General features: G+C 44.4%; 1 protein-coding gene across 1 annotated transcript; it reads right to left on the reverse strand.

Annotated features, from left to right (window-relative positions):
- Nucleotides 1-1312: 1312 nt before the first annotated feature.
- On the reverse strand, nucleotides 1313-19323 carry LOC134362539 (uncharacterized protein C2orf78-like; the record flags this gene model as incomplete). Its single annotated transcript, XM_063077776.1, has 4 exons — nucleotides 19227-19323; nucleotides 15582-16343; nucleotides 14702-14739; nucleotides 1313-2983 (listed from the first exon to the last, which is right to left on the reverse strand). Coding segments are annotated over exons 1-4 (2568 nt in total), but the record flags the coding sequence as incomplete, so codon positions are not given.
- Between the last annotated feature and the right edge of the window lie 398 nt (nucleotides 19324-19721).

Consider the following 19721-nt stretch of genomic DNA (forward strand, 5'->3'; position numbering starts at 1 on the left):
CGCCCGACGAGCGCTCTGGACCTTTGGGCGCCCGCGTCCCGGGCCCTCGGAGGGCCGCCAAGTGCGCACGCGCTCCCCCGCTCTCACCTAGAAATGGACGCTCCGGGACGAGTTTTCTCCAGCGTTTCGGTTGATGGGGATGGTCCGGGAAGGCAGCACGCGCCCGCGGGTCGGTGGAGAACTTGCTGGGCTTTTCACCTTAATATTCAGGCCCCTCCAGAAGCTGATCTCGTCCACCCGAAACCTCCAGATGCTGTGCTCTGAAATCCTGGTTGACCGCCTGTGGGTGCTTGCAAACACTGAGGACTTGGGGGGCTCGTAGGCTTCCAATGGAGGCCTTGCTCCTTTGCGTGCAATGCGACCCCAGCCCCAGCTGAACCTGCTACTGAAGTGGCAGGGCGGTAAATAATATTGGCCTTGCACGTTGCCAAGTTTAACTGAAGTAATACATCTTTCCGGCCCGGTTCATAGGTGTTGAGTGCATAGAGATTTATATTCCAGGCCCTGTTTTGGGTGAGCCTCATGCTGCTGCGATTCACTTTGCTAGGCCCCAGGTTATCACCTGCCTGCAGGAAATCTGTGAGCTCTTGCCACTCCCCTGGTAGATTCCCCTGTGTTTAGTATTCACCTTTCCCAGCTCTACTCACACATGCATAAGGTAACCCAAACCCGTTGGAGATATGTCCTGATCGTATTTTCTCAAAAGCTATCTGGTAGGTCATGAGACATAAAGCCATCCTGTGTCAGAGATTTTTTACATTTCTTCTGTTCAGCCCAGACTGCTCTTCAGCCTTCTTCAACTTTATCCAAATTTTACTCTTTTCACCTAACCTCAGACTCTGCATCTCACTTTTGCCATTTCCCCTATTTCTGATTCTTTCTATGAGCCCATAAAACCTCTCCCCTTATGGCCTTCCTAGTCCTGAACTGGGCTGCTTCCTCTCTCCTCAGGTCTTATCCCTTTATTTCCTGTTCTTCCACCCAAGTTTCCTTTCCTTCTCTCTAAAGCAGCCTTTGATCCCCACCACGACCACCAAGGAAAAACCACAGTAAAGAGCATCAGAAAACTCAACAGTCTTTTGTATTACTCAGCTATTAATTCTAGGACATGGGTTTATTCAGTTTCATTAAGGTTTAAAAATATATCAGAAGAGGGAAATTTGTATCTATCTATCTATGTGCATATTATATCTATCTATATTCCTATCTATCTATCTATATCTATCATGTGTCTATCTACATATATATGCGGAAAATCAGCTGGTACCCAAAGTGGCACCAACAATCTTAGAAGCTCTTATTTTGCATAGCCATAGTATCTAGCCATTTCCATCTCTTTTTTCTTCTCGATGAAATACTGCACTTTGCCCAAAGATGTACATTTGGCAGCATTCTCACGCTCTTGCTGAGCCAGCTTCTTCATGGCCTCGCGCTCTGGCCTCTGCTCTTTTGTAATGGGCGTTGACATTTCTGGCTCAGGAACATTTGGATTCCTCCATGGAATTCGTTGGTAGCGCAAGTCTTGGAGTGGATATTGGGTTTGAGGCTTGGGTGGTGACTGGAGTTTGGTCACAGCAGTGGAAACGGGTCCCTGCCGCAGAGAAGTGCAGGATGATGTTTTGTCCGGTGCGGGCCCAGAAGCAGCCCTCTGAGGGACACTGGGCGACCTAGGGTTGGTCAAACCTGGTTGGGTTGTGTTGATTGGAATTGGCTGAGCTGGCCTGGCAGGACCTGTCAAGGATGCATTGGCAGGAGCTGGTTGGGATGGATTGGCTGAGTTAGTAGCACCAGGCTGGGCAGAGTAAGCCATAGCAGGCCTATGTGAGGCCAGAGACTGTGGCCTCCGAGGAGCAGGTCGAGGTCGAGGCCTGTCCAGGGTCAGAAAAGGCAAAGGTATCAGCCTGACCTTCCCAGGAGGTGGCAGCTCAAACTGGGATGGAGATGGAGACTCCTCTTCAGCACTGCCATCTCGTTTCTGGGCTTTGACTTGAGTTTTCTCAGGACTTTTACCCTTCCATGGGGTATCCGGCTGTCGTTTGATAGCTCGGGCTGGCTGGGGTTCTCTGGTGTGGCTAGAGTTTCCTAGGGCCCGAGAGGAAGAGAGCCCAGCTTTCTTGTCATTCTTCCTCCCCGGTGCATGAAAAACCTGCACAGACTCCAGCATGTGCATGCCTAGGCTGCTTCGAGGCTTTTTGAAGACCTCTTGGCTAAGGTCAGGTTGATTTTTCTTCCGCTTCATCCTGGGAATAGTTGGCTTCCCTTCTGCCTGGACTTTGTTCCCTGGCTGCTTACTCTCTTCAGCTTTCCTGGACTGATTTTCTCTTGATCTTTTGTTTTTTTCCTGCCCGTGGCTCTTAGTTTTGCTCATCCTGCTAGAGGCACCATTCTCAGGTTCGCTCTTAGGATGCTTGACCGCATTCACAGGAGCCCTGTCACTGGCTGCAGCACTGCAAACAACCACTTCTTCCCCTAACAGACACTCTGGGTTCTTTGGCTGGCTTTTGGCTCTGGGAGCACCACTCATATGCTCAGAGGCTTTACGCCTGTTCTTCCTGACCTGATTGAAGGGACCCGTTATGGTACTCGTCTTGTCCTGCACCTGATTCATCTTGATGGCTCTGGTGTCTTTGGCTTTGATGGCTGTGAGATCTTTGGATTGGTCAAGGTATTTCAAGGAATTCGAGAGCTGGGGAAGGTGAATATCTTCCACCAGTTTAGGAGTGTTCTGAAAACCACTGCTGGGCTCAATCCAATTTTCAAGTGTCCCTTGGTCCTCAAGACTAAGGCTGTTCTTTCCGAGACTGGCATTTTCAGGACCAGGAGGTTCCTTTTGTCCAGGAGGATCAATGCACACCAGAATCTGGTGAATGTCAGGGATTTCTAAAGGGAGTAGTGGAAGATCTTGGTTTTCTATTGGGATCTGGTCGTCATCCAGAGGCTTCGAAACCTTGGTTTTCATCTCATCCGAATTCTTATGCTCTGCTTGTTCCTTGCTTGAAGGTTGCAATCCCAGGGAAGTCTCCATCCCAAAGGAAGTTTCCATCACTACAAAGGAATCAAGGAAAACGTCAGCCCCTGGGTAAGTGAGATACTCCCCCTACTTACATACACAGCAATCAGGCACCTTCCAACAGTGGGCAAGGCATTTCCACTAGCTCTTCTTAAGGACCATGGACAGGAACTTGTGTTAAAAGATAGGCAGGGACCGGTCTACTTTGCTTGTGATCATTTGATCTCATGGTTTGTTGGTTTTCTTGGTATTTCATAGGGTTGTGGAAAGTGACTAAAAAGTGAACGTGATTTTTGAACTATGAAATGTTTTATACAGCCTAGTATTCTCATATACAGTCCTTTCAATTCTCTCCACTCTTCTGAGGGAATAAGAACACTTCATGTCAAGGACCGGGACAGAGAGTGGAGCCCTTGCTCATGAAATACACAAGCAAGGACGCATTCTGAGCCGGCTTGCTATGGGCAGGATCTCTGAACACAAGGTCTGAAATCCTGGTGTACATTAAGGGAAATTAAACTGTCACTACCACATAAGAATTCTGAAGTGCCTTCCAAAGAGACTAAAGCAGTAGATCAGGGAAGGCCCTTAATTACAGTGTGGTGGTGTAGGGAGACTGAGGAGCACGGCAGCAAACAGTGAGGCATCCCTTGGTGTGTTCTTGATGTTCTCTTGTGTGTAGCATAGATGGCATTGTAGTATCCCACCTTCCCACCTATATAGAGTCTGAAAGTGGAGAGCACTGAGCAATGGTGGTGGTTAAACTCTCAGGACCTAAACTCTACCTATCTGTGGACTCACCACTTCTCAGCTGCAGACGTGACCCTCCTTTGCAATGCTGACTTAAGTCCTCTCCCTTCTTGCTGTTTGGACTCACCTTGAAAAGGTATTTCTACCATGGATTGAGCGGACACCGAGTTGTAGGTTCCAGACGTGGAGACTGGTGTTAGGACATTTGTGGCCTGAAACTCCTCCAGCACCATCACTATCTCTGGTTGAGGGGCAGAGGCCCTGCTTCCCGTGTACGACACAGAGCCATAGGACTGCAGGCAGGGGCCAAGCTCTCCACACTGTAGAGGCCCCAATGTGCCTTGATTATAGTAATACATCTGGCTTCCTTCCTGGTAGGGAAGTGACAGGCTATGTCCCTGATTTGGAATCTGAGATGGTGTCCCCTGAGCAAGGCTGGCAGACAGTGATGGATACACAGGGACCACAGTATTGGCAACTGAAGTTTTATCATACTGGGCTGCCATAGACGTGGCAGAAACAGCTGTGTCTTGGTCAATAACAATCACAGTGTAGTCTTCAAGTGAAGATGACTTCTTTTCAGTGCTTCCTGTGGTATCCCACTTAAGAATACCTGGATAGGAGGCAGCTGAAGTGGAGATCTGGCTCTGGCCAGTCACCCCAGACAACATAGCTGTGCTAGAATGTGGGTAAGGGTAGGCACTACCTATGAGTGGCTGGAAAGAGGTGCCAGAGGCTGATGGCAGTAGCCATGCCGAATTGACAGCTGGTGCACGGGTGCTGGAAAAGTTGCAGACACTTCCTTTTATGGAAACTGCATTGTTCACCACAGGAAGAGAGAGCTGAAGAGAATTTGCAGCTCCAAGGACAGATGGATTTTGGAAATTTTCTGCAGGAAACAAAAGGGTGATGAAAGATCGATGAGATTGATAAACTTTCACTTTCTTTAAGGAACAGCATTTTGTTAAGCTTGTTGCAATCAGGAAGTCTCTAATACCAATGCTCACTGAGATACCAAAAATCAAAGCTGATGATGTCCGTAAGTGCTGGAACACTTTGGTACTCTTCTGAGGAACTGCCTCTGCTCCAACCTGGGCACAGATGTGCAGAAGACCCAAGTGTTCTGCTACATATTTTGTTCCCAGGTTAGAAGCAAACTTCTCCCTGCCCTGTCTTTCCCTTCAGCGGGTACTAGCATGGTCTCGTAATTATCTCCTAGAATCGAAGCTTTTCAGAAGTAGGAGGCCCTTAGCAAACTTCAATTTGAGCATTCTCATATTACAAGTGAGGAAACTGAGGCTCAGAGAGGTCAGATTGACTTAGTCAGGTTCTCTCATTTTGTTAGTATCATTACCAGGTTACAGACCCTGACACCATTGCTAGTACTCTTGCTCTGAGCAAAGGCCAGAACCAGGGAGAAATACAACGTTAAATACAGGCAATTTTATTTTGTCCATTAGAAAACTGTACAGCTACTACTATTGTAATCTTCGGTCTCATTTTGCTTGGGTAGGTCACATGCCATTTCCTAGAGTTCACATGTAAGCCCGTCCAGTTGGTAAATGTAAAGGACCATACATTACCCTCTTCAAACCTAGCTTCTGATCCAAAGTCAAAATGACTACCTGAGTGTTTCTCAAGAAATGCTTTTGGGGAAAAAAAAAAAAAAACGTTATTGAAACTCTGTGAGCTTTAGGTTACTCATCTAAAAAGTGATCATCATAATAATACCTGGTATCATTCATACATGTATGAAGGTAATACATATGACTTGTAGAAAGGAAGATCATGAAGTTGTGGAAAGACAATACGACAAAAATCATGAAAAACGCATAACATCCCACTACGAAAAGGAACACATAGCTATTAATGAAAGTTGAGCTATAATGACTACAGCAGGAATCAAAGCTTAGTAATTTTAATCATAAATGAAGTTCTGTTACCATAGATGTAATATTATGAAAGTGAATATTGGCTCCTCTACTTCAGACAATACTGCTAACCAAGAACAGACCACGATAGAAGGTGACTTTGAATGAACCAATACACATAGACAGAGAAGCCATATTAATATAAAGGTGTAATAAGCAGGAAAATGCAGTAAATGCGAATATATTTGGTGAGCCATAATATCTGCCGGCAAATATTTTAATAAAAACTGGTAAAAGCAGAGGGCAAAACAATAACCATAAAGGAATTCCTTTATTGTGCTCATTCCTATTTCTCTGAATATTACCCAGCAAGTAGCAGATATTAATCCTAGTTGAAATAGATAGTTCAATTGATAGAGCCACATAAGGAGAAAGAAAAGTATCATGAAGATTTTTATATTTATCCTGCAAACATAGATTATAATCATCGTCAACATCTAAGAAAATGTCACCCCAAAGCCTAAAAAGATCACCTAAAAAGAATCCAGTTTTAAAAACAACCCAAAGGACTCCACGAATTTGTTCGGATAAATGCGGAATTACAGATGTGGTGCTTGACGTTTTCTTTTTATTCTTAGGTAGGTCGTTCTTTATATTCTTAAGTCTAAAAATGGTTAATGACTGTTCATCAGTACGCACTCTGATTCAGGAAGAAAATAATTGTAAAGATGAAAAGCAGCCTTTACTTGAAACCTACTTAGCACGCAAAGGAATTTGTCCTTCTGATGCAAGTTAGGATACATCATTTTTGAAACACACAATTTTATTTTCAATATTAGAATAATCCATACGTTTTAAAAATCAGGGGACAAAAAACACTTAAAATTCTGTTCCCTCCAGCCCCCTAGATAACCACTTTTCTTAATTTTTTGTTTATGCGAAACATCATTTCTAAACCATTTCTTCACTGTTCATTTATAAAACTGTCAAGTGTCATCTGACTTCAAAGAAGAAACAGAAAAAAAACAGGCAACTACATATGACTTTCCTGGTGAGCTGCTTTTCCTAGTGACACCCTGCTGTAGCCTTAGTTTCCTTCTTAGTCCGGTCATCTAAGCACTTGCTGACTTCATTGTGCCCTGCTCTGAGGAGATTTCCCTCTATGCTCGTGCCCCTTTCATATAAAATCTCGAGTCCCCTTCAGCATTCCATCACAAACTGCCTTCTTTTTTCCTGAGAACTCCTGCGTGCTCTCCACCTCTTTCATCTAGTTTCTCCTTCCTCATTTTTACATTCACTTGCCCCTGTCAGTTCCTGTTGGCCTGTGCTGGATGAAAACAGTTGCCAAACTTCCTTGCCCCAAGAACATCTGTCTCCTTCTGGCCCGCTACTCTCCATCCCCTCTCCCTATATGTCTTCACCTAGTTTACACAGAAAACGCCACAACAAGTGAATGTTACTTTTTGAACAGCACTGAATTTGAAATACTGGAGTTAATGTATTACTACAGGGAGACAATTACAGATGAAACCTCTTGGTAGATGTTGTTAGTTTTCTACACCACCGAGGCTTTTTCTCTGTTTCTCTTGAAGCAAACAGTCTCAAGAAGTGTCTAATTTCATTTTCTGTGCACAAGCTCTTTAAGATCTAACATTAGAAAGGAAAGGGTCCAGAAAGAATAACCAATCTATTATCCTAATATAACATATGACGAAACAGATTTTGTGAGAGAGTAAATGGTTTGTCCGAAGTTACACAGCTAGTACATGTCAGAGCCAAAACTGAAATGAGGTTTCCAGATTTCTGGTTCAATACTTTACCCCATTATTCTAAAGTGTCTTGACTGTACTACTAACTTTAGGGGGAAGAAATCCAATGAAACCCTAGAAAGTTCCTGTCCTTACCTGACATGGAGAGAGACGAGGAAACGTCAACTGCGGACACACAGGATGAGGAGACGATACTGGAGGATGACTGGGTGGCAGAAGCCAAAGGGCGCATGTGTCCAGTACAGAGGTTACCGATCACTGGCCACTGGCCACTGGCGATGATTCGAGTTTATTGACACACAACTCCATGGAAACCCCAAGATTCTACCACGTGGCAGTAGGTTGGTGGGCAAATGATGTCACAAAACAGGCAGTTTAAAGGTATCCAGTAGCCAATAGGGAGGTCAAATTTCCAACAGGAAGGTGAGATTGGACGGAGAGAGTGGCAGGAGCAGCATCTAAATGTCTGAACTCTGGGGAGGTTCAATACTGCAAGGAAGACATGATAGTTCCATGTTCCCCTAGATCATCTCAGTGCTTCTTATAGATGTTCGTTGGTATAATTAACTAAGAGTCATTTATATTTTGTATGTTATTTTTAATGGAATATATAATATTATACATTTCTAAGTAGATATTACATATTCAGTTAATTAATATCCTTGGGGAGGAAGGAAAGGGACACATAGTGTAAGCAATAGCAGTTGTTCTGAAACTATTTCAGTTATTTTGCTTAGTGAAATTACTGCAACTTTCAGGGAGCAAAGGAAGGGATAAAAGGGCTCTTTCTGTGCCTTGGTTGAAGACTAGGGTGAGTGTGCCTTGTAGGGAATGATGTAATCCACGGCTCTTCTCTTAGTTTCTTCTCCTTGAATCCTACCTTCCTTGGGCTGGGCTGGGCTGGGCGGGGCTGGGCTGGGCTGGGCCGGGCCAGGTGGCGCCAGATCGGACTTGCAACTCTCTTCTGCTCTCCTTTCTTCCCCTTCATTTTAGGCATTGTTTCTGAGATGAGCCTTGATGTTGCCTTCTTATACTCGTGGATGTTACTTCCTGCAAACTTCAAGAAGCAGCGGTCTTCCCTTCAATGCCCCGATGCTTTGAATAATGGACTCTGCCTAGTCAAAGCCAACACCAGAGTGGTAGATGATACAGGTAACTGCAGACGTTCCTTCTTCTGGTCTGTGGTCACAATTCTTTTGCCCATAAGTGGCTACCTCTGGCTCCTTGCACCTCTTCATAGACATTCTGCCATCCTGCTCTTTTATACGTGGGAAGCATTTGGGATATTTTCTCTCTTCTCACTCGAGAGAATCCAGTGTGGCAGTTACTGTAGCTTCCTCTCCCTTGAAAACAGCCACTGGAGAATCTTGGGCATCTAGGATTTTTCCTATGCCATGCTTGAGTGCAATGCCAGGCAAAATGAAGAGAAGAATAGTTAGAGAAAGAAGACATCGATGGAAAATAGGGAACGGGTAAGGCAAGGGCACAGGAAAAAAGAGACTCGTGTACTTTTTGGTTTCTATAAGAAACAAGTTGACATTCTTTGGCCTCATTTTGTACTAGCAGAACAGACAATTCAATGTGTGTGGTGTGTGTGTGTGTGTGTGTGTGTGTGTGTGTGTGTGTGTGTGTGTGTGTGTGTGTGTGTGTGTGTGTGTGTAGATATATGTTTTTGACGTGTATATGTTTTATGTAGCTAGAGAATCCAGAACCTGCCATGGATTTGTACACTGAAGAGAATAGTCATAAATGGATTTGCCTTTTTTGTTTTATGTCATATTACCTTATGTATGCCATTCATTATTATGTTTGTAGAATAGGGATTGCTTTTAAATGCTTTGGTTTTTCTACATTTTTTTTTTCGACCCCTAGTCCTATGTTTCAAGAATCCAACCCTGGAAGACATATTGCATGTTCTTTTCTCTTGATTAGCTTATATTGAAACATCACAAACTAACTTGACCTGATGGATTTTGTGGAGAAAATTAAAGAGGGGTCCGTGAAAAAGGCATTGTGGTGAGCTATACCACATTAAGTGTGGTGTAACTTATGTGCCTGAGCATAAGGAACAGATGTTGCTGTCAGCCCACTTGGCCTGGTTGCCTTTGCTTTTGTTCCCCTGTTTAGTGCTTTTCTCACCAACTTCTCTTGTGAACGTGATAAAGGGAGTTAAGGCTGAGTTGCTAACGGTTGATATGTGGATTAAGCTGGTTTGGGGGAGGAAATGCGTGGCTAGAATCATTTTTCTTGGTGGCAAGCTTTCAGGCACGCCTAGAACCATCTTTCTGGGGACTTTTCTAGTGGCAGTGAGAAGGTAGCATTCGATACAAGATGCTAAGAGCCCAGAAGAAGATACATTGATAGGTGGGACCTGTGACGATCAGTATTGCTTTTATAGACTTATTTTTCCCATCTCTTCCCGTCATGCTCCTACTGCTTCTTACGCAATTTCAGTGATTGTATGTGTGCGTCTGTGGGGGTGATGCTTATCTGAGAAGAAATTGTGAAAGGTGTGGCAGGGTAGACATATGGTTTAACTTTCCAAGTGTTTTTCCCTTTGAGCTTAGCTTCCCCTCTCACATAGCTTACTTCCATAATACTAACATGGAATGTGAGGCTAACAATGTATACGAAGTGTCTGCAAGCCAACCAGTGTCGATTTTCTCTGTGGTCCCACAGAAATCAAGGGCATCCATAGCTACTACATGTTTGGGTGGGTGATATGGATAGGGAGGAGCGTGGTAAGAACAACAACGTGTTTACATATGAAAATGCTCAGTTGCAACATTCAATTCTATTTAGGCAAATGCTTCTCATAGTTTGGTCTCTCCTGGTTCCTTGCCTCTGTACCGATTTTCTCTCCACAGTTTCTAGCCACTTAACTCTAGCTCCCAGTCTCAGCATCATCTTAACCTCTAAAATGAATCTCAAATGTAGGAGGAAGAACCTAAAGAGCTTCAGTCTAACACTCTGGAACTTGGTTAAGCCCTACCCTGACTAAAGCCTCCGTTTTCATAGTCAGGGTGTTATCTTGTTCCAGAGACCCATTCCCTGCATTTCGTACCCATCAGGATAACTGGGCTTGTCTCAGTGTAACATCCCCAGACCTAAATGACATAAATCAGAACGAAAAGAGCTGAGAGAACTCAGTACACAATTAAAAATTTTAAATATTCTAAGAACTAAACACCAAACTAAACGCAACACAAGGGTAAATGAAAACACAAGAAATACTTTAAAATGAAAAAGAAGATGATAGAAATGATTCTAGAGAAATGGCAAATATAAACAGTAAGCAAAAAAAGCCAGGACAGTTCTGAAAAGGGTAGTGCAAATAAACAGAAGCATTTAGAATAACACAAAAATGATATTTCAAGTCAGTCGGACGGATTACTCAATAAATTGGGATGCGTACATCATGTTGGGCTACATATAAAAAAGTTCTCTGGAAGGATCCAAAAAGTGGCAAAAGTAGATGTCTCTGAGGGAGGGGCGAAGTGCTTGGCTGAGAAATGGGGAAAATGGTGAATTTCCACTGAATAGCCTTTTGCATCTTTCTAATGTTCTGTCATGTCAATCTATTACCTCCCAAGTCTGAATGCCTGGGTTCAAATTGCTCCCCCAATTGCTAGCACTTAATTTTGGGCAAATGCTTGACACTATCGCTTTATCTGTGAAATGGGGTGAGTACCTTAGCCAGGTGCTGCCTGGCACAGAATAAACTCTCTCTACGTGTAAAGGACTAAAGAAACAACCCAGTGTCCAGCAGCTCTTGAACAGATGAACTGAGGTGGTGTGTCCAGAAAATAGAATATTCTGCAGTCGTGAAAAGTAATGACATAGTGACAGTCTACAACACGGATGAACTTGCAAACATTATGCTGAGTGAAAGGAGCCAGATACCAAAGGTTACACTATGTGATTCCATTTACAGCATGTATATGAAATGTCCCCAAAAGGCAAATCAGTAGAAATTACCGGTCGCCTGGAGCAGGAGTAGGAGGGAGGGGGTAGAGAAGACTCTTTTTAGGATGATGAAAATGGTATGGATGAGGCAGTGGTGACGGGTGCACAACCTTGGGAATGTACGAAGTGCCACCGAACTGTGCGCTTTTAAACGGTCGATTTTACGTTGAGCGAATCATACCTCAAAGACCAGTTTTACTGCTGTAAAGTACTAACTCTCCCGTGGTGACGATCGGCTGCCGCATTTCTCCCTTGCCCCCCTCCCTGCCTTTCCTGCGCTCGCCCCGCCGTCTCCCACCCGGTCTCCCTCCCGCGCGCGCCACCAGGACGCCCGACGAGCGCTCTGGACCTTTGGGCGCCCGCGTCCCGGGCCCTCGGAGGGCCGCCAAGTGCGCACGCGCACCCCCGCTCTCACCTAGAAATGGACGCTCCGGGACGAGTTTTCTCCAGCGTTTCGGTTGATGGGGATGGTCCGGGAAGGCAGCACGCGCCCGTGGGTCGGTGGAGAACTTGCTGGGCTTTTCACCTTAATATTCAGGCCCCTCCAGAAGCTGATCTCGTCCACCCGAAACCTCCAGATGCTGTGCTCTGAAATCCTGGTTGACCGCCTGTGGGTGCTTGCAAACACTGAGGACTTGGGGGGCTCGTAGGCTTCCAATGGAGGCCTTGCTCCTTTGCGTGCAATGCGACCCCAGCCCCAGCTGAACCTGCTACTGAAGTGGCAGGGCGGTAAATAATATTGGCCTTGCACGTTGCCAAGTTTAACTGAAGTAATACATCTTTCCGGCCCGGTTCATAGGTGTTGAGTGCATAGAGATTTATATTCCAGGCCCTGTTTTGGGTGAGCCTCATGCTGCTGCGATTCACTTTGCTAGGCCCCAGGTTATCACCTGCCTGCAGGAAGTCTGTGAGCTCTTGCCACTCCCCTGGTAGATTCCCCTGTGTTTAGTATTCACCTTTCCCAGCTCTACTCACACATGCATAAGGTAACCCAAACCCGTTGGAGATATGTCCTGATCGTATTTTCTCAAAAGCTATCTGGTAGATCATGAGACATAAAGCCATCCTGTGTCAGAGATTTTTTACATTTCTTCTGTTCAGCCCAGACTGCTCTTCAGCCTTCTTCAACTTTATCCAAATTTTACTCTTTTCACCTAACCTCAGACTCTGCATCTCACTTTTGCCATTTCCCCTATTTCTGATTCTTTCTATGAGCCCATAAAACCTCTCCCCTTATGGCCTTCCTAGTCCTGAACTGGGCTGCTTCCTCTCTCCTCAGGTCTTATCCCTTTATTTCCTGTTCTTCCACCCAAGTTTCCTTTCCTTCTCTCTAAAGCAGCCTTTGATCCCCACCACGACCACCAAGGAAAAACCACAGTAAAGAGCATCGGAAAACTCAACAGGCTTTTTTATTACTCAGCTATTAATTCTAGGACATGTGTTTATTCAGTTTCATTAAGGTTTAAAAATATATCAGAAGAGGGAAATTTGTATCTATCTATCTATGTGCATATTATATCTATCTATATTCCTATCTATCTATCTATATCTATCTTGTGTCTATCTACATATATATGCGGAAAACCAGCTGGTACCCAAAGTGGCACCAACAATCTTAGAAGCTCTTATTTTGCATAGCCATAGTATCTAGCCATTTCCATCTCTTTTTCCTTCTCGATGAAATACTGCACTTTCCCCAAAGATGTACATTTGGCAGCATTCTCACGCTCTTGCTGAGCCAGCTTCTTCATGGCCTCGCGCTCTGGCCTCTGCTCTTTTGTAATGGGCGTTGACATTTCTGGCTCAGGAACATTTGGATTCCTCCATGGAATTCGTTGGTAGCGCAAGTCTTGGAGTGGATATTGGGTTTGAGGCTTGGGTGGTGGCTGGAGTTTGGTCACAGCAGTGGAAACGGGCCCCTGCCGCAGAGAAGTGCAGGATGATGTTTTGTCCGGTGCGGGCCCAGAAGCAGCCCTCTGAGGGACACTGGGCGACCTAGGGTTGGTCAAACCTGGTTGGGTTGTGTTGATTGGAATTGGCTGAGCTGGCCTGGCAGGACCTGTCAAGGATGCATTGGCAGGAGCTGGTTGGGATGGATTGGCTGAGTTAGTAGCACCAGGCTGGGCAGAGTAAGCCATAGCAGGCCTATGTGAGGCCAGAGACTGTGGCCTCCGAGGAGCAGGTCGAGGTCGAGGCCTGTCCAGGGTCAGAAAAGGCAAAGGTATCAGCCTGACCTTCCCAGGAGGTGGCAGCTCAAACTGGGATGGAGATGGAGACTCCTCTTCAGCACTGCCATCTCGTTTCTGGGCTTTGACTTGAGTTTTCTCAGGACTTTTACCCTTCCATGGGGTATCCGGCTGTCGTTTGATAGCTCGGGCTGGCTGGGGTTCTCTGGTGTTGCTAGAGTTTTCTAGGGCCCGAGAGGAAGAGAGCCCAGCTTTCTTGTCATTCTTCCTCCCCAGTGCATGAAAAACCTGCACAGACTCCAGCATGTGCATGCCTAGGCTGCTTCGAGGCTTTTTGAAGACCTCTTGGCTAAGGTCAGGTTGATTTTTCTTCCGCTTCATCCTGGGAATAGTTGGCTTCCCTTCTGCCTGGACTTTGTTCCCTGGCTGCTTACTCTCTTCAGCTTTCCTGGACTGATTTTCTCTTGATCTTTTGTTTTTTTCCTGCCCGTGGCTCTTAGTTTTGCTCATCCTGCTAGAGGCACCATTCTCAGGTTCGCTCTTAGGATGCTTGACCGCATTCACAGGAGCCCTGTCACTGGCTGCAGCACTGCAAACAACCACTTCTTCCCCTAACAGGCACTCTGGGTTCTTTGGCTGGCTTTTGGCTCTGGGAGCACCACTCATATGCTCAGAGGCTTTACGCCTGTTCTTCCTGACCTGATTGAAGGGACCCGTTATGGTACTCGTCTTGTCCTGCACCTGATTCATCTTGATGGCTCTGGTGTCTTTGGCTTTGATGGCTGTGAGATCTTTGGATTGGTCAAGGTATTTCAAGGAATTCGAGAGCTGGGGAAGGTGAATATCTTCCACCAGTTTAGGAGTGTTCTGAAAACCACTGCTGGGCTCAATCCCATTTTCAAGTGTCCCTTGGTCCTCAAGACTAAGGCTGTTCTTTCCGAGACTGGCATTGTCAGGACCAGGAGGTTCCTTTTGTCCAGGAGGATCAATGCACGCCAGAATCTGGTGAATGTCAGGGATTTCTAAAGGGAGTAGTGGAAGATCTTGGTTTTCTATTGGGATCTGGTCGTCATCCAGAGGCTTCGAAACCTTGGTTTTCATCTCATCCGAATTCTTATGCTCTGCTTGTTCCTTGCTTGAAGGTTGCAATCCCAGGGAAGTCTCCATCCCAAAGGAAGTTTCCATCACTACAAAGGAATCAAGGAAAACGTCAGCCCCTGGGTAAGTGAGATACTCCCCCTACTTACATACACAGCAATCAGGCACCTTCCAACAGTGGGCAAGGCATTTCCACTAGCTCTTCTTAAGGACCATGGACAGGACCTTGTGTTAAAAGATAGGAAGGGACCGGTCTACTTTGCATGTGATCATTTGATCTCATGGTTTGTTGGTTTTCTTGGTATTTCATAGGGTTGTGGAAAGTGACTAAAAAGTGAACGTGATTTTTGAACTATGAAATGTTTTATACAGCCTAGTATTCTCATATACAGTCCTTTCAATTCTCTCCACTCTTCTGAGGGAATAAGAACACTTCATGTCAAGGACCGGGACAGAGAGTGGAGCCCTTGCTCATGAAATACACAAGCAAGGACGCATTCTGAGCCGGCTTGCTATGGGCAGGATCTCTGAACACAAGGTCTGAAATCCTGGTGTACATTAAGGGAAATTAAACTGTCACTACCACATAAGAATTCTGAAGTGCCTTCCAAAGAGACTAAAGCAGTAGATCAGGGAAGGCCCTTAATTACAGTGTGGTGGTGTAGGGAGACTGAGGAGCACGGCAGCAAAGAGTGAGGCATCCCTTGGTGTGTTCTTGATCTTCTATTGTGTGTAGCATAGATGGCATTGTAGTATCCCACCTTCCCACCTATATAGAGTCTGAAAGTGGAGAGCACTGAGCAATGGTGGTGGTTAAACTCTCAGGACCTAAACTCTACCTATCTGTGGACTCACCACTTCTCAGCTGCAGACGTGACCCTCCTTTGCAATGCTGACTTAAGTCCTCTCCCTTCTTGCTGTTTGGACTCACCTTGAAAAGGTATTTCTGCCATGGATTGAGCGGACACCGAGTTGTAGGTTCCAGACGTGGAGACTGGTGTTAGGACATTTGTGGCCTGAAACTCCTCCAGCACCATCACTATCTCTGGTTGAGGGGCAGAGGCCCTGCTTCCCGTGTACGACACAGAGCCATAGGACTGCAGGCAGGGGCCAAGCTCTCCACACTGTAGAGGCCCCAATGTGCCTTCATTATAGTAATACATCTGGCTTCCTTCCTGGTAGGGAATTGACAGGCTATGTCCCTGATTTGGAATCTGAGATGGTGTCCCCTGAGCAAGGCTGGCAGACAGTGATGGATACAGAGGGACCACAGTATTGGCAACTGAAGTTTTATCATACTGGGCTGCCATAGACGTGGAAGAAACAGCTGTGTCTTGGTCAATAACAATCACAGTGTAGTCTTCAAGTGAAGATGACTTCTTTTCAGTGCTTCCTGTGGTATCCCACTTAAGAATGCCTGGATAGGAGGCAGCTGAAGTGGAGATCTGGCTCTGGCCAGTCACCCCAGACAACATAGCTGTGCTAGAATGTGGGTAAGGGTAGGCACTACCTATGAGTGGCTGGAAAGAGGTGCCAGAGGCTGATGGCAGTAGCCATGCCGAATTGACAGCTGGTGCACGGGTGCTGGAAAAGTTGCAGACACTTCCTTTTATGGAAACTGCATTGTTCACCACAGGAAGAGAGAGCTGAAGAGAATTTGCAGCTCGAAGTACAGATGGATTTTGGAAATTTTCTGCAGGAAACAAACGGGTGATGAAAGATCGATGAGATTGATAAACTTTCACTTTCTTTAAGGAACAGCATTATGTTAAGCTTGTTGCAATCAGGAAGTCTCTAATACCAATGCTCACTGAGATACCAAAAATCAAAGCTGATGATGTCCGTAAGTGCTGGAACACTTTGGTACTCTTCTGAGGAACTGCCTCTGCTCCAACCTGGGCACAGATGTGCAGAAGACCCAAGTGGTCTGCTACATATGTTGTTCCCAGGTTAGAAGCAAACTTCTCCCTGCCCTGTCTTTCCCTTCAGCGGGTACTAGCATGGTCTCGTAATTATCTCCTAGAATCGAAGCATTTCAGAAGTAGGAGGCCCTTAGCAAACTTCAATTTGAACATTCTCATATTACAAGTGAGGAAACTGAGTCTCAGAGAGGTCAGATTGACTTAGTCAGGTTCTCTCATTTTGTTAGTATCATTACCAGGTTACAGACCCTGACTCCATTGCTAGTACTCTTGCTCTGAGCAAAGGCCAGAACCAGGGAGAAATACAACGTTAAATACAGGCAATTTTATTTTGTCCATTAGAAAACTGTACAGCTACTACTATTGTAATCTTCGGTCTCATTTTGCTTGGGTAGGTCACATGCCATTTCCTAGAGTTCACATGTAAGCCCGTCCAGTTGGTAAATGTAAACGACCATACTTTACCCTCTTCAAACCTAGCTTCTGATCCAAAGTCAAAATGACTACCTGAGTGTTTCTCAAGAAATGCTTTTGGGGAAAAAAAAAAAACGTTATTGAAACTCTGTGAGCTTTAGGTTACTCATCTAAAAAGTGATCATCATAATAATACCTGGTATCATTCATACATGTATGAAGGTAATACATATGACTTGTAGAAAGGAAGATCATGAAGTTGTGGAAAGACAATACGACAAAAATCATGAAAAACGCATAACATCCCACTACGAAAAGGAACACATAGCTATTAATGAAAGTTGAGCTATAATGACTACAGCAGGAATCAAAGCTTAGTAATTTTAATCATAAATGAAGTTCTGTTACCATAGATGTAATATTATGAAAGTGAATATTGGCTCCTCTACTTCAGACAATACTGCTAACCAAGAACAGACCACGATAGAAGGTGACTTTGAATGAACCAATACACATAGACAGAGAAGCCATATTAATATAAAGGTGTAATAAGCAGGAAAATGCAGTAAATGCGAATATATTTGGTGAGCCATAATATCTGCCGGCAAATATTTTAATAAAAACTGGTAAAAGCAGAGGGCAAAACAATAACCATAAAGGAATTCCTTTATTGTGCTCATTCCTATTTCTCTGAATATTACCCAGCAAGTAGCAGATATTAATCCTAGTTGAAATAGATAGTTCAATTGATAGAGCCACATAAGGAGAAAGAAAAGTATCATGAAGATTTTTATATTTATCCTGCAAACATAGATTATAATCATCGTCAACATCTAAGAAAATGTCACCCCAAAGCCTAAAAAGATCACCTAAAAAGAATCCAGTTTTAAAAACAACCCAAAGGACTCCACGAATTCGTTCGGATAAATGCGGAATTACAGATGTGGTGCTTGACGTTTTCTTTTTATTCTTAGGTAGGTCGTTCTTTATATTCTTAAGTCTAAAAATGGTTAATGACTGTTCATCAGTACGCACTCTGATTCAGGAAGAAAATAATTGTAAAGATGAAAAGCAGCCTTTACTTGAAACCTACTTAGCACGCAAAGGAATTTGTCCTTCTGATGCAAGTTAGGATACATCATTTTTGAAACACACAATTTTATTTTCAATATTAGAATAATCCATACGTTTTAAAAATCAGGGGACAAAAAACACTTAAAATTCTGTTCCCTCCAGCACCCTAGATAACCACTTTTCTTAATTTTTTGTTTATGCGAAACATCATTTCTAAACCATTTCTTCACTGTTCATTTATAAAACTGTCAAGTGTCATCTGAGTTCAAAGAAGAAACAGAAAAAAACCAGGCAACTACATATGACTTTCCTGGTGAGCTGCTTTTCCTAGTGACACCCTGCTGTAGCCTTAGTTTCCTTCTTAGTCCGGTCATCTAAGCACTTGCTGACTTCATTGTGCCCTGCTCTGAGGAGATTTCCCTCTATGCTCGTGCCCCTTTCATATAAAATCTCGAGTCCCCTTCAGCATTCCATCACAAACTGCCTTCTTTTTTCCTGAGAACTCCTGCGTGCTCTCCACCTCTTTCATCTAGTTTCTCCTTCCTCATTTTTACATTCACTTGCCCCTGTCAGTTCCTGTTGGCCTGTGCTGGATGAAAACAGTTGCCAAACTTCCTTGCCCCAAGAACTTCTGTCTCCTTCTGGCCCGCTACTCTCCATCCCCTCTCCCTATATGTCTTCACCTAGTTTACACAGAAAACGCCACAACAAGTGAATGTTACTTTTTGAACAGCACTGAATTTGAAATACTGGAGTTAATGTATTACTACAGGGAGACAATTACAGATGAAACCTCTTGGTAGATGTTGTTAGTTTTCTACACCACCGAGGCTTTTTCTCTGTTTCTCTTGAAGCAAACAGTCTCAAGAAGTGTCTAATTTCATTTTCTGTGCACAAGCTCTTTAAGATCTAACATTAGAAAGGAAAGGGTCCAGAAAGAATAACCAATCTATTATCCTAATATAACATATGAGGAAACAGATTTTGTGAGAGAGTAAATGGTTTGTCCGAAGTTACACAGCTAGTACATGTCAGAGCCAAAACTGAAATGAGGTTTCCAGATTTCTGGTTCAATACTTTACCCCATTATTCTAAAGTGTCTTGACTGTACTACTAACTTTAGGGGGAAGAAATCCAATGAAACACTAGAAAGTTCCTGTCCTTACCTGACATGGAGAGAGACGAAGAAACGTCAACTGAGGACACACAGGATGAGGAGACGATACTGGAGGATGTCTGGGTGGCAGAAGCCAAAGGGCGCATGTGTCCAGTACAGAGGTTACCGATCACTGGCCACTGGCCACTGGCGATGATTGGAGTTTATTGACACACAACTCCATGGAAACCCCAAGATTCTACCAGGTGGCAGTAGGTTGGTGGGCAAATGATGTCACAAAACAGGCAGTTTAAAGGTATCCGGTAGCCAATAGGGAGGTCAAATTTCCAACAGGAAGGTGAGATTGGACGGAGAGAGTGGCAGGAGCAGCATCTAAATGTCTGAACTCTGGGGAAGTTAAATACTGCAAGGCAGACATGATAGTTCCACGTTCCCCTAGATCATCTCAGAGCTTCTTATAGATGTTCATTAATATAATTAACTAAGAGTCATTTATATTTTGTATGTTATTTTTAATGGAATATATAATATTATACATTTCTAA

Source organism: Cynocephalus volans, chromosome 14, assembly GCF_027409185.1.
Source record: "Cynocephalus volans isolate mCynVol1 chromosome 14, mCynVol1.pri, whole genome shotgun sequence".
Taxonomy (NCBI): domain Eukaryota; kingdom Metazoa; phylum Chordata; class Mammalia; order Dermoptera; family Cynocephalidae; genus Cynocephalus; species Cynocephalus volans.